This window comes from Stegodyphus dumicola, chromosome 10 (assembly GCF_044657685.1).
Source record: "Stegodyphus dumicola isolate Sdum_Otavi_A_Nest chromosome 10, ASM4465768v1".
NCBI lineage: Eukaryota > Metazoa > Arthropoda > Arachnida > Araneae > Eresidae > Stegodyphus > Stegodyphus dumicola.
Window position 1 is genome coordinate 31,214,641 of NC_140777.1, and position 16,027 is coordinate 31,230,667.

Sequence of the window (16,027 nt, forward strand, 5' to 3'; positions counted from 1 at the left end):
ATAATTGTTCCGGTCAATAACAGTAATATCAACCATGTTGAGTTTTTCAAGGATAAGAAAAATTTTGCTGATGTTATTTCCTTAGATTAACAGTAGATAAACCTGATGGCTAACTCGCATCACCACCTATTTCATGTCTTTCAAACACTGCCAAAACCTCTTTGATTGACTCTCATTTCAAACAAAACTTTGATTGACTCTCAACCTCATTTCATGCAAACTGAAACACAGATGGTGACTTGGCGATATATTATATTCTTGTCAGAAACTAATAGCATGTCCTTCATTGCTTCATTTGCACACCAGTAGACCCATGATTGAACTATAAACTGCAACAAAAAAAATCCGCTCTTTAAACTGCTGCTTTTAGACATTCTTAAAACTTAGAAATATCATACAGTTGCAATAATGATTAATTTTTGTTACGCTCCCAAAGTTGCAATTGTCAGCTCCTTTTTTTTTGGGGGGGGGGGAATTTTGGCATTTTCTCCATTAACACATATGTACCCAAATTTTATACTCCATTAGCCAAAATGGAAGAATTAAATAGTTTATTTGCAGCAAGAAGAGCAAGCTATTGTAAACAGATGAAGAAATCAGTTTTAACACATGAACTAATCCCTTCTATTCATTAATAAATTTAGAAATATTATAAGCTAAAGATGAGTAGACACTTGTGCTTAACTGAAACCTTTTGCAGCATTACTCACATATATCAGAAGATGTATCAAAATTGAAAATAGAATTGCATCCATGTATAAATATGAAAATAAAATTTTAAATTCATAACTTGGAAACTTCATTATCTTAACATTTTAAAAATCGCAAAACTATATAAAATGCTTTTGTTCTAATAATTTCTGTAATTAATACTAAAATATATTTAACATATCTATATATATTCACTAGTGACTGGAAAACTGTTCAAATAAAAAGAAAGTGCTCACAGCAATATCTTGTAATGCTCCATTGAAGTCAAATCCACAAGTTTTAGGGTCATAATATCGATATTGTTTAACAGCTAATCCACATCTCCTATCCAAGAAGAAATTTTTGGAATGGTTATAAATATTCTAATCATTATTCATATGATAAACAGAACTATAATGCATATAATAAAAAAAATCAAGTAAATATGCTGACATCTAATATGAAAATGCATAACAAATTCTAAAAATGTCTTTCTACAGAAACATAAATACATTTAACTTTAATTTCAATGCTTAAATTACTGCTAAGCTTTTTGATAAAATGACATGATTTGTTAAGGATAAAATTCATAGAATTATTATTCATACCAGGAAACTTAAGAATTTTGATAATATTATTATTTATAAGTTAGTATGCCAGCCTTCAAAATATATTTTCCATGTTAAAAATAAAATTTCAGAAAAATCATAATATTCAAATTTAACTACATTTCTAATTAATTCTTATATTAATGTGAATTTCAACATTTCAGAATTTTAATATGCTCCCCTTTTTTTTACTATTTATTGCAAATTATGCTAAATTGAATGTTCAACGTATGAATTCACATGGCTAGAATGACAACCAGCTAAAGCATAAAAATTTAATCAAAATTCTAAAACTTTTCTATGAATACAAATAAGCATCTCTATGCTGTATATACTTTCACCAAAGACACTACCAATACAGCTTAATAAAAAGATCAGTGAAAAAATCCTTTTTTTGGCCAAAAATAGTAGTGTAAATCAAAAAGACCAAAATCACATGCTGAAATTAATCCTAAAAACTTTTTTTTAAAATCAAGAAGATTTAGCTAAGAGCTACATTCACAAGGTAACTTTAAAAAGTCATTTGAGTTAAACTTCAAGGAATCACCAAATGTACTATCTCTAGCAGCAGATTTATAAAGTAGGAGGCTTGCCTTCTACTGCATAAACTTAATAAACATAATTCATAACTTCATAAATATGATTCTTTCACTTTCCACTTCCTGCCTTTCCATAATTACTGATGGAAAAAAATAAATAAGGAAAAAAGAAAACTCACTTGAAAAGTGGAATATGGTTGCCCCATGTTGGAGTTGGCATATAAACTTCTTTATTACCCTTAAGAAAATCACTCTGAAACAAAGTTTTCAATAAAGAACATGATGTTAATTTTGGATTTTTAAAACACTATTACAGAAATTTTAAATATCTAACACATCACACAAAACATAATTTATACTTAAGCCTATACAGTCAAAAGTCGTTAATCCGGACTCATCAGGACTTCGGCGATTCCGGATTATCGATTTTTCCAGATTATTGATCATCAGTTTAAATCTGGTAAGATGGCATGCAGAAAGGTAGTTACGTATTAAAGCAACCAGGCCAAAATTCGCATAAATCGCCAAATTTGGCGACCCTACTTACGGCAACCCTACGTGTTATGAGGCGTGTACTACCACAGCAATGGGTTTTTGGCGGAATTTGCCGAGAAAAGAAAGAGACTTTTTTGGTCACTGTACCTAACAGAAGCGCAGTTACCCTCATTGAAAAAATTTGCGAAAATATCAAGGAAGGAATGCATCATTTATTCGGATTGCTGGAAAGGATACAATACAAGTGAGTTCGAAAATGCTGGATTTCTGCATGGAACTGTTAATCACAAATATAACTTTGTGGATCCCAACACGGGCGTTCACACACAACATGTAGAGCGCATGTGGGGCTCAGCCAAATGGCGCAACAAAAAACAGAGAGGAACAGCCCGTCATCATCTTGACTCATACCTTATTGAATTTATATGGCACCAAGCTCAAGCTGTTAATGGCAAAGACTGTTTTCAATCAGTGCTAAAAGCAATAGCCAAAAGATTTCCGCCGAAAAAATAATTCTGCAACTTATTCAAATTCGAAACCGGAAGGGTTTAATTGCTATTTTATATTTTAAAACAAAATAATATAAAAAACTGTATTAAAAATTATCTGTAATTAATAAATGTACATTTTCTTTCTATTCATACTTTTTTACTCAAACTTACAAATCGCGCCAACCTGGTTGCAATAATACGTAAGCACCTGCAGAAATTATAAAATTAAAAAATATAAAACCATAATTTATGAAAAAAAGAACAATTATGATCTAAAGGGTATAAAATTTACAAAAAAAAAAAAAAAAAAAAAGCTTAATATTTACTTGTTTACTTTATTAAACATTTCTTTCAATGTAAGTTGTTTAAGTTGCTTCGTTTTATGTGATAATACTTTCTCTTTAATTCTATAAACAGACAATTTCTTGTTCAGTTACAAAGTTTCGCTGTTCAAGTCCTATAATTGCTGTGTCGAGAATACCGACTAATTTGTCAATAGAAATTTTTTCGTTTTCATAACCTCTGTGTCACTTTCTTCACTATCGGAAGCGAATTATAATGATGAGGAACATCATATCTGTTGGTAGAGGCAAGCGAACGTTTTCTCTTATACGCATGCGTATTAACGATGGCGCAGCGTTCTCTTCTACCGACACATCCGTCATTCGAGCTTCGAGCGTAGGGAGATGCAGATATGTTATTTACTGTGTGATGCTCAATACGATTTCCTGTGTGATATTTTTATTCATTATTCGTGTAAATAAAGTGTGTTGTCCTAAATCGATGGCTTCTTTACTCTAAATATCGGCATCTGAACAACAAATGGTAGCAGCTCCGTGGTTTTGTCAAGAAGAATTGGATATAAAATACCAAGTCGAAACCGAAAGTGTCTTAATGGAAGCCAAAAATGGAGAAGTGGAACGTTCCTGAATTAACTGGAGAGAACTATTTTATTTGGTCATTGAAAATTAAAGCTGCCTTATCACTGAAAAGACTTGACTCTGTAATTTCAACAGTAAAACCAGAAAATTTAGACGAGAAAGATGAAAGATTGTGGAATGAGAAAAACGCTGACGCCGTAGCATATATAAAACTTTCACTATCGGATAAACAGGCGCTTCAGTTCTCCACAGAAGAGAATGCAAAAATTCTTTGGGAAATAATAAAGTCAACATTTACGGGACAAGCCGAAGATCGAAAAATAGATGCTGGTAATGAGTTAAAAAATTTAGAAATGAAGTTGCATGAGTCGGCTAATGATTATATCGCAAGAGCGAGAGGAATAGCAACTAAGTGTCAATCGCTAGGACTAGATGTATCTCCTCAGGAACTGGTGTTTTACACAGTCCGTGGACTTCGTGGAAAATTCTCTCGCATTAGGGAAATTGTAAAAACTCAGCGTGAAAAAACAATTGATGAAGTACTCGAAATACTCCGTGAGGAAGAGTCCGTTCACAATTCAACGAATGGGAAACGACCTGATGGAAACAACGCAGAGGCGTTCATATCAAGAAGGAATAAAAACTATAAGCCAAGAAATTGTTACATTTGCCGACGACCTGGTCACATCGCAAAGGACTGCTATTACAGAAACAAAAATTCAAAATGTGAGTTATCCAAAGGTAACAAGGACAGAAAGAAGTCGCAACCTACGAGTGTGAACGTTTCATCTCGTTCTGATGAAAGAGAAAGTGATTTTGCTCTTCAACTTACGCGTGAAAAAAATGATGAATTGATAAAATTTGGTTGCTGGATAGTGGTGCAACTGGACACATGGCAAAAGACTTCTTTTGGTTTCAGAATATTACACCAGAGGTGAGGGAAATTTACCAGGCAGGTAAACACTCAAAAATATATTCGGAAGGTATTAGTACTGTTAAAGCAAAAGCTATAAATACAAAAAATTCTAGTTTTATTAATTTGACTATTAGTAATGTTAGTTATATTCCTGATTTAAGAAATAACTTATTGTCACTCACTGCCTTAATGGATAGAGGATGTAAAATTGAATCAAGGAATAATTCTGTATTAGTTTTTAGTAGGCGTAATGAATTACTTTTTAAAGCATTTAAGAATAATGGTACGCTTGAAGTTAATTTAGAACCATATTATAATTCTGAATCTTGCATTGCTAATGATTGTACTGGTAATAATTATGAACTTTGGTATAGTAGATTGTGCCATTTAAATCCAAAATATATGCTTAAAATGAAAGAATACATTGATATTAATGATGTAAGTGATTTTAAGTGTGAAACTTGTGACATAAGTAAAATAACTAGAAAAACTCATCCAAATATTGACATTAATCAGAGTACAGAAATTTTAGAATTAATTCATTTGGATCTATGTGGCCCTGTTCAAACTGAATCAATTGGTGGGTCTAAATATTTTATGATCTTAGTGGATGATTTTTCTGGAATATATTTTACTTATTTTCTTAAAAGTAAAAGTGAAGTGTTTGACGCATTTTGTAAATTTAAAGCTAAGTATGAAAATTTAACTGGTAAAAGAATTAAACGTTTGAGAACAGACAATGGTTTAGAATTTGTAAATCAACAATTAGATAATTATCTTGCTAGTTCAGGTATTTTTCATGAAAAAACAATTCCATATAACAGTGAGAGTAATGGGAAAGCTGAACGGGCAAACAGAGTTCTTTTAGAAAGAGCTAGGACATTACTACATGAGAGTGAGCTTCCGGTAAAATTCTGGGCAGAAGCAATTAATTTTAGTACTCAAGTATCAAATTTAACACCCCCGGAAAGGAAAAGAAAAAATTCCTTTAGAAATTTGGACTGGTAAAAAACCCAAATTAAACTATCTAAAAAGGTTTGGATGTGTGGCATACTTTCACATTCCGAAAGTAATGCGAAACAAATTTGACATACCAGGGAAAAGAGAGATAATGTTAGGATATGCTAGAGAAAGAACAGGATATCATATTTATGATATAGCAAGTAATAAAATAATTGAAGAACGATCAGTTAAATTTAACGAATCTTTAAAGGGTAGTAATTATATGGGAAAAAATAAAACCTTAGAAACTTGGGATATTGAAGAATTAAAAGGAAGGGGAAACAAAGTAGATCAAAAACCACACCTTGAATTGGTTGTTATGGAAAATACCCAAGCAAGCGAATATGATGACTCATCGAATTTCGAAATTGCCGACATAAGCGGTTGTAGCGGGGGTGATGACAGGGGGAATGAAGTCCAAACATCTGATAGCTATGAAAAAAGTAATAAATATGGAAATGAAATACCATTAAGAGGATCCCAGAGGCTCAAATCAAAACAACTAGCCTCAAGTATAATCAGTAATGTTCGGAATGATTTTTCAGAAGCAAAACAAAGTGCTAATTGGTATGACTGGAAATCCGCAATGGAAAATGAATTAGATTCATTGCATAAACACGAAGTTTGGGAAATAGTAGAGAGGCCTGAAAAAACAAAATTAGTAAAAAGTAAGTGGGTGTATACTTTGAAGGAAGAAGACTCTGGGGAAGTAAAATATAAATCACCGCTGGGTTTAATCAAATAAAAAATAAGAATTATACTGAATCATATTCACCAGTAGTTAACATTGAATGTTTTAGATTATTGCTTGCACTTTCAGCTAAATTAAACTTGACTGTTAAAATTTATGATGTAAAAACAGCGTACTTGTACAGTGACTTAAAGGAGGATGTATATATGACTCCTCCACCTGGTTATGAAAAACTGATTGGAGAAGGTAAAGTATGTAAATTGAAGAAAAGTATTTATGAGTTGCCTCAATCCGGTAGAAATTGGTATATGAAAATAAAAAATGAATTAGAAAAACTTGGGCTGGTACAGTTAGCATCTGATAATTGTATATTCATTTATAATGATACCAAAAACATTTTTATATTGTGTTTGTATATTGATGATTTAGCTGTATTCTGTAATAATAAAGAAATGCTTGAAAATATTGTTTCTAAAGTAAAAAATGTATTTGAGTTACATGAAAACACTAATTCAAAATTTTTAGGAATGCAAATAGAAAAACTTGAAAATGGTATATGTTTGTCTCAAGCAGAATATATTGAATCTTTATTGACTAAACACAATCTGGAAAATTGTAAAGCAGTGAAAACGCCAATCGTTAAAGGGGCAGATAAAGGTTTTTCATGTACAAATGAAAAAATTGAAGCAATTTTGTATCAGGAATTAATTGGGGAACTTTTATATTTAGCGAATAGAACGCGTCTTGATATATCATTTGTAACAACTTTTTTGTCACAATTTAATCATGTACCAGAAAAAAGGCATTATCTTTTGGCTAAAAGGGTATTAAGGTATTTAAAAGGTACAAAAAATAAAAAAACTTTTCTATAGCAATGATTTTGGAGTTTTAAATGCATATGCTGATGCTAGCTGGGGAAATGCAGAAAACGGTAAGTCATTTTCTGCTGGTACTATTTTACTAGGTGATTCATTGATTTCTTGGAAATGTCGTAAGCAGAGAAGTGTTAGTCTGTCTACTTGTGAAGCAGAATTATTTTCTGTTTCTAAAATTTGTAAGGATATTATTTGAACTGTAAATTTATTATCAGAATTAAAATGTAAACAATTTTTGAATGGTGCAGTGGTCTTGAATACAGACAGTCAAGCTGCCATCCAGTGGATCAACTGTGCACGATCTTCTACGAAATCCAGACACATGAACTTACGTTTCCATTTTATGAAGGACTTAACAAAGGACAATGTTACTAAGTTGGAATATTCACAGACTGATAATATGATTGCAGATTTTCTTACTAGGAGTGTCAGTGAAGAAAAATTAATGTATACATTGAAAGTAATTTACTTAATTCCTTAATGTAATGTGTTATATATTGTTTGTATTTCAGTTTTGTATTGAAAAAATGTTGCTCGCAGGAGGGGTGTGTTGGGTAAAGGCGAGCGAATGTTTTTTCTTATACGCATGCGTATTAATTATGATGGCGCAGCTGTCTCTTCTACCGACACATCCGTCATTCGAGCTTCGAGCGTAGGGAGATGCAGATATATTATTTACTGTGTGATGCTCAATATGATTTCCTGTGTGATATTTTTATTCATTATTCGTGTAAATAAAGTGTGTTGTCCTAAATCGATGGCTTCTTTACTCTAAGTATCGGCCTCTGAACAACAATATCAAAGACAGAGTACATCGAGATGAAATACTACATTTAGTAAGGAATTATAAGCCAAATAAAATAAAAACATCTGCCCTGAAGATAAGGATAGTGCTGAAGATAAGGATAGATCAACTTCCAATTCATTGCGTGCCGCGGCGTTTCCCCCCTCCCCCTGCCACAGAGCAGCGTGAAATTGATAAACAGATTTTGGAATGGTTAGAGAAACAAAGGATATGCCTTTATCTATTTTTTGCAGCAATTCCACTTTTTGTTTGATGGACATCGAAACATAGTTTCGCTTTGTAGATCCTTTGGGAGCTCCTGCATCGGAAATTCTATTTGACATAATTGAAAGTTCAAGCTTACTTTTATAAAATTGCTCTAACAGTCTGCAAAAAATAATAAGCCGGATCCAATTCGAAGATTAAGGAACAACGCAATCTGCAACATTAACTGAATTAGATAATTTTAGCTTATACCGTCCGTTATACATTAAATGTTTAAATGTGCATGCGTAAACGTATTATGCAGCACATGCGCACACGCATATGAGCAGCCGTAAAGGTCTTACGCGCATGCGTAAAACGCCTATGCGTCAACGCGACGCGTGTTAGAAAGTTTGTAGCTTTGAGGTCCGGATAATAGATCATTCCAGATTATGGGTGTCCGAATTAACGACTTTTGACTGTATATACCTCTTCCCAGAAAAATACTGTCTCAAAACAGCACGGATTTCGTATGCCATTTGAATGTCATGATATTGCAAAGTTCAGCCTACTCAACTAATTATATTCTATGAAAATATACTATTAGTAATACATTTGATAGTTCTAGTGATGATGAATCATTTAAAAATAATCCAAAGTCATCCTTCTCCTAATGCATTCATACAATTAACTGAATCTATGCAACATTCTCTCTTTTCCCTTTCAAAAATCACTCTCGCTCAAAAGTCACTTTTGCAAAAACAGGTAACTTCTTAAAAATATTAATATATGCTACATTTTTAATATAATAGCTCTAATTTAAAATATATGCAATCAAATTTAAAAATAAAACAGTGTGGCAGCCAAACATATTTAAGTACACATTTACAATGGAGAATTAAAAAAAAAAAAAAAGGAGGGGCACTAAAATTCCATTACAAACTTTTTAAGAATTGTATAATGGGTTAAAGTCTAAAACATTAACATGGAATCAAAAGTCACCAAACATGCAGTACTTCTGGTTAAGTGCCAACTTGTGTTATTAACTCTAAGTATCACTCTGTTTGCTTAAATAGTTTCATGCATATAATCTTCTCAGCCAAAAAAAAAATCTTAATAATAGGACCCACACACCCTGAAAAAAAACACTATATAACAAAATAACTTTACACTATACAATGCAGTATTTACTCATAATTGTCATAAATATTTGGAAAGGTCATTCCTCAAATCAGCTGATAAATGTTTTAGATATCTTTAGTTAGACATTCAGAGTATTATAAAACATCTCCTTTACTTACAATGAAAGCAGCTCCAATATACAGAGAACCAGTACCGGATATACCCTGGACTGTAGCATTCTGGAAAATTAACACCAATTTAAATTTTATCAAAAATCATTTAAATTGCACACAAATGACAAAGTATAACAGATATAAGATCATGCTTCACTCAATATATTACTTAACATGAATCTTATTTAATACAGTTTCACTACAAATAAATTACAAAACAGAATCATAAAAATTTCTGACAAAATAAAGATTGTTACCAAAAATATGACTTATAATATTATTATAAGTCATATTTTTAATATATTAATATAATTAATTAATAACTGTTATACTAACATTAAAATAATTTTTTCTGTATAATATTTTAGAGATAATGTATCATTCTTTGTAACTTATTTCGGTACTTTCTGATTAACTGCACCTTCACTACAAAGTGGCGGCAAGGTATTTATAAGGCAAAATAATATGTTGCCAAAATAGTCATGTGGCAACCTATGTAATTAACAAAAAATATTCATGTGGCAACCCAGGTATGCACATAGCCCATGTCTGTTTGGGGCAGTGCACAATGCCGAACTGGTGTGGATAAAGTGGTTCTTTGATTTTTTTAAACAAAAACAGGTTTTTGTGCATGTGAGCACAACAACAATGCAAAAAAGAATTTTTGAAAAAATTGTTTTACTACTCATGTTTCTAGCTTTTTAAGTTTGACTTATTGATCTTGTATGGAATTCTTAGTGCACCACCATTTTGAAAATGACTGTTGCCTTCCTTGCATTAGGTTAGGGGAAAATTAATCGACAATCAGGACTAGTACACATTTCTGCACATGGAAATTAAGTACTTTTAAGGACCATCAATGAAAAAATTACACACCTGAACTGAACAAACTAAAGCAATTATCTACATCCGAACTTCACTTTTGTAATTTGTAAGAATAAAATAAATCTGTAAGCAGGATATATTATTATGAAACATAATATAATATATAACTTGGTTATAAAACAAATTCAAGAATAAAATCAACTTCATAAACTTTTTTTAGGTAATTAGCATAAAATTATAAAAGTTCTTAAAATATTTATATTTTACATTTATAATAGTCTCATATATTTTAAAGACAATCAGTGGCTTTATATTTAAATTTTACTATCACCTTTATACTGATTCATTCTTTTATGCCTCATTTTGTCATATACTTGCTCAGTCCAGACGTTTATACAAATTTTATGTTTATGCAAATTAAACAAGTGGCATAAGTTAAATTGTGAAGCAAAATAATAATCAGCATGACTCATAAGAGAAACTTAGTTGTTGCTACTGCAGCTGCTTGCTTGAAAACCAGCCACTGATCAGAATAGTTTAATTATTTAGTTCACATTACTTTAAGTAACATTAACTGTAAAGAATAAAGTTTTACATTAATTTTTACACATTTTTTTGTTGTATCTTACATCAGCAATAAGGATTAAGGAAAGGCAATAACTCACTTCAACACGAAGAGATAACTTCTAAGGGCGAGCAAATTAGTTACAAATATTTACATATGTAGTTAGATACCCTAAGTCATTATAGATTTACACTGTCACTATTAATATTTTTTATTTCTACAAAATGTCTGTTAAAAAAGCACTATTAAAATCATAACCTAAGAACATTTTACATTTTAAAATACAGATGACATACATGTAATTTATAACACTGATTCTAAAACAATATTAGGATAATTACATGAAAAAAGCTACAAAATATGTATGCTTCATAGCAATAAAACAATAAAATATTTATGCATCTTTTTAATTTGAAAATTTTCTTGATACTTTAGCTAGTTTAAATCAATTTTCTTCTCTTTAAAATGTTTTTTTTTTTCGGTAAACAAATCAAAATTCCCACTAGTCTCTGCTTCATCCCCTAGCTTCTTAATGTTTTAACAATATATTTTTAAAGAATAATTTTCTTTATTTAATTAACTTCTTTCTTAATAAGTTTTCTCTTCATTTTAGAATTTTAGATTTAGTTGAAGATTTTTGTTATCTTAAATAACTGCATGTATTTAGAATGCATAGAAGATGCTAATTTTATTTTTTTAATACTATTGAGAATAAATGTGAAATGATACACAATCAGGGTCAACACTTGAGGCAGTGCAGGAGAATTTTATTTAATTTTAGTGAAGCAATGGGCAACAAAATTTAGGGCTGGAAAAATTTTTAGAATTTAGGGCAGACAATGGACAGCAGAATTCAGGATCCATAGATTGTACCAGTGGCGAAATTACTTGTGTACTACACTGTGAAACAAAAGATGAATATTTTAATTTAAATTGTCAGGTTTCAATTTCTTTATTAATAGAAAAATTTCTTTCTACTGATCCCTGTCCATGTGACAAGATTAGAATTAAAAATAGTAAGTTTCCATGCTTGTGTCTGGTAAAGAGATGAGAAAATAAAGGGAAGATAAACATATTAAGGCAACTTCTAGGACAAAAAGCAGAAAATGCAAATAACTTTGTTTTCAGTGCTCTTCAAAAAATAAGAAATAAATCCCATAACAAAAAATTCCACAAAACAGAAATGTCAGATGAGTAAAATTAAGGGCCTTTTGCTAATTTTGTCCGAAATTAAGGACTTTTAAGAATCAAAAATCATTTTCAAAAAACCTATATACTTTTAACTTTTTTTAAGGATCATGTAAATCCAGGTAATGAGTTGGCAACTGCTCTCCAAAGTCAGCAATGTGTTCACGACTTTTTCGTGGAGGTGCGGATATTCAGAAAGTACACTTATTTCTTACTAAATGATTTATATACAAAATGTATTTACTTAAATATTTTCTGCTTAGGATTTTAAATGCAAAACAGAAATTTTTTATGTATTTTCACCGCGAACAGGCTGGCTGAATGGGTGTTTTCGTGGTTTTCCCCATGTGTAACGTGTATGAGCCAGTTTCCCTTAGAAAGTCCTCCAAGAAGGCATCCCTCCCCTTAGACAGATAGCCCTCGAGGCTTTGCTGTAATTAAATAACCTAACCTATTTATTTTCATCTCTTTCAAGTTAAATCTGGACTTTAGAAGGAAGGGATGCTTTCATGGAGGACTTTCTAAGGCAGCGATGGGCAAACTACGGCTCTCCGGAAGGTTCTATCCGGCCCGCGGATAGAATAATTTGCCGGTCCGAAGCAAATTAAAAGAAATATATATTTATATATTATATATCCATCTCCTTTTCTACTTTGCTTAAGTATTATTTTCTTTTTCCTTTTTTTCAAAAGACTGATGATCTTACTTTCTCTATTTTTGTTTTACAAAACATAAATCGACAGAAACAGCAAGCACAGACAGCTTTCAATTGGTAAAGTATTAGAAGCAGAAGTTCTTAGTTAGTTATAGCTGTAGATTGCCTCCAACAAGAGTTATCTCTTTCTCGGGGAGTAAACATATGGGAATCCAACTTAGATGAATGAGACCTCTTAAAAAAAACTTAATTAAACTTAGTCTGTTTGCTGTGCAGCTAGCTAAGAATGACTTGTCTCATTTCCTGAGGTTAAATTCAATACCCTCAGTAACAGAAGAGAAGCTTATTATGAAGATGGCCTGAAAAATCTGCATTTTGAGTTCGAAGATTTCAAGATTTCAGTGCCATTCAAACAGAAGTGGATATTTTTACCCTGCCTTTCAACATAAATTGCGAAGCAGTGGGGTAAGATTTGCAGCTTGAATTAATTGAGTTTCAATCTAACAATCATCTCAAGCAGCTGTTCCTAATTATGCCAAAGTATGGAGTCTTACAAATCATTATCGAAAGTACGTTTCGCAAATTTAATATATCACGCCCAGAAAATCAGTGCTGTTTGCTTTATCTTATATACGTGAACAAGTGTTTTCAACTATAAACCTTAGAAAGAATTATTTCAGTAAACTGACAGATGAGCATTTAGCCTCATTTCTTAGAATCAATATATCTCACTTCGAACCTCAATATAATGAACTTTTAAAAATTAAATCGCAGTTTTATTCCTCTTATTAATACAGTATAAAGTCTTTAATCCGGACCTCAAAGCTACAAACTTCCTGCGCATGAGTAAACACAGCGTTTACACATGTGCATAATACCTTTATGCATGCGCGTTTAATGTATAATGGATGGTATAAGCTAGGCTAAAATTATAGTTTATGTTGCAGATTGTGTTGTTCCTTAATCTTCTAATCGGATCCGGCAAGCTTGAACTTTCAATTATGTCAAAAAGAGTTTCCAATTCTGAAACTGCCAAAAGATCTACAAAGCGAAAGCATGTTTCGATGTCCATTAAACAAAAAAAGGAATTGCTCCAAAAATTGGATAAAGCCATGAAGAGGTGATTTGTTTCTCTAACCATTCCGAAATCTGTTTATCAATTTCATGCTGCTCTGCGGGGGGGGGGACGTCGCGGTGCGCAATGAACTGGAAGTTGATCTCTCAGCACTATCCTCATCTTCAGGGCAGATGTTTTTATTTTATTCAGCTAATAATTCCTTACTAAATTTAGTGTTTTATCTCGATGTACTCCGATATGATTTAAATCAATTTCCTCGTCATTATAAATATCACGAATACACATCAAATAGTTTTCTGGTTGCAATTTTCTAATTTCGACTATGCGCAATGTATGCTTTATGCATGCGCGCATTCAAAGAAATGTTTAATAAAGTAAACAAATAATGTTTCGATGTCCATCAAACAAAAAGTGGAATTGTTGCAAAAAATGGATAAAGGCATGAAGAAAGTGACAGAGAGGTTAGTAAAAATGAAAACATTTCGATTGACAAGTTAGTCGGTATTCTCGGCACAGCAATTACAGGATTTGAACAGAGGAACTTTGTAACTGAACAAGAAATTATGCCTGTTTATAGAATTAAAGAGAAAGTATTAGCACATAAAACGAAACAACTTAAACAACTTACATCTATAAAATTTACCTAATTTCAATTTTGACAAGACGAACTTGACATGTCACATAATACTGTAGTTAATTGGAACAACTATTTATATAGTACAAATGTTTGGGGACAGGAGACGGGGGGGAATATGAGGCCCTGGTCTAACTGTCAAAATAGACAAGAGCCTATTTACCAAAAGAAACAGTATGGGTTATGTTTTTCCTCAACAATGAGTTTTTGGAGGGATCTGCAGAGAGATGAGAGAAATATTTTTGCTAGTGGTACCTAACATGTTGTCTTTTGCAGTGCATCAAAGAAACTATTAATGATGGAACCATGGATTTATTCAGACTGTTGGAAAGGGTGCAAAATTCAGGAACTTTAAGAAGCTGGCTATTTCCATCTAATCACAAATATAATTTCACGGATCCGGGAAATAAGTGTTCATAGGCAAACTATTAAATGTTTATGGGGGATTGGCTAAACGAAGAAATAAAATACAACACGGAAACATCTCACATCCTATTTGTCAAAATTTATTTGGAGAAAGAAGCAAGAACCAAGCAGGAGGAATTATTCTGATTCCATTATAGAGGCAATGGGCAAACAGTTTCCACCTGAAATAAATACTATTTGACATGAGCAATGAATGCCCCTTCTACCCTTTTTATAACTGAATTAATTTTTTTCTCATTATCTTATTCAAAAATTTCTAAAGGGCAGTATGCTTTCATATCTATAGATGAGTTTAATGAATAATGCATGACTAAGTAAATATAAATTGTTCACAATTTGTAAAAAAGAAAAATATGCGACTCCTTTATATAACTGAAAATTTTCAGAATAATTATGAAGTTCAAGAAAATAACGCTCTACTTTACAGATAATACTTTAAAATAATTACTTCCCTAATCCTTTAAAAAAATCACAATTAAATATAAAAAAATGCAGTTCTTTCAATGCAGAACTCTGGACACAAATATTTAATTGTAATCATCCTCTACAAGAAAGGATTTTACATATTTATTGTTAAGTGTTTAAAATTCACAATTAAAAAATACATACCAATTTATCTTTAATAACTATACTGTTTTCACTGAAAGCTAATTTAGCAGCTGCACTGCAGAAGTCAGCTATCCCAGCAATGCCAGCATATTCTTTATCCAAACTTTGTGACATTAATTTTTGTTCTGCCTATTTGAAGGAGACAATTCAATTAGAACATAAAAATAACTATAAAAACTCTCTGGGTACATAAAATTCACTTTTCAGAGCTTGTAATTCCTTATTTTAATTTATAACCTGAACGCATTATAATTTCTGAGTTTCTTAACTAAGATTCCATGAAATCCTAAGATTATGTACAACATTACTGAAACTTTTCGAACTTATAAGAATTGAAATTAGTTCTATATCAACTTATCAAGAAAGCTATGGCGCTATGTTAGAAGTGTCATATTTTTCAATGTCCACAGATTATATGTAGTACTGTAATTATATGCATGTAAGTTGCACTGCAGTTATCAAGACACACACACTTATCAGATTTGCTTTTAAACCACACTTGCATGTTCTATATTTCATTAGATTTAAGTACTATAAATAGTAGGTAAAGACTTGTACACTAACTTGAAGTTCTAA

The 16,027-nt window shown here is 31.5% G+C and overlaps 1 protein-coding gene across 1 annotated transcript in view; it reads right to left on the reverse strand.

The window, feature by feature from the left end:
• Positions 1-16,027, reverse strand: part of Got2 (glutamate oxaloacetate transaminase 2) — a 74,140-nt gene that overhangs the window by 41,541 nt on the left and 16,572 nt on the right. Inside the window, exons 3-6 of the mRNA XM_035357158.2 lie at positions 15,452-15,580; positions 9,478-9,537; positions 2,017-2,090; positions 948-1,035 (exon numbers count right to left, since the gene is read on the reverse strand). Coding sequence (XP_035213049.1) covers positions 948-1,035; positions 2,017-2,090; positions 9,478-9,537; positions 15,452-15,580 — 351 coding nt within the window. The remainder of the gene's footprint in view (positions 1-947; positions 1,036-2,016; positions 2,091-9,477; positions 9,538-15,451; positions 15,581-16,027) is intronic.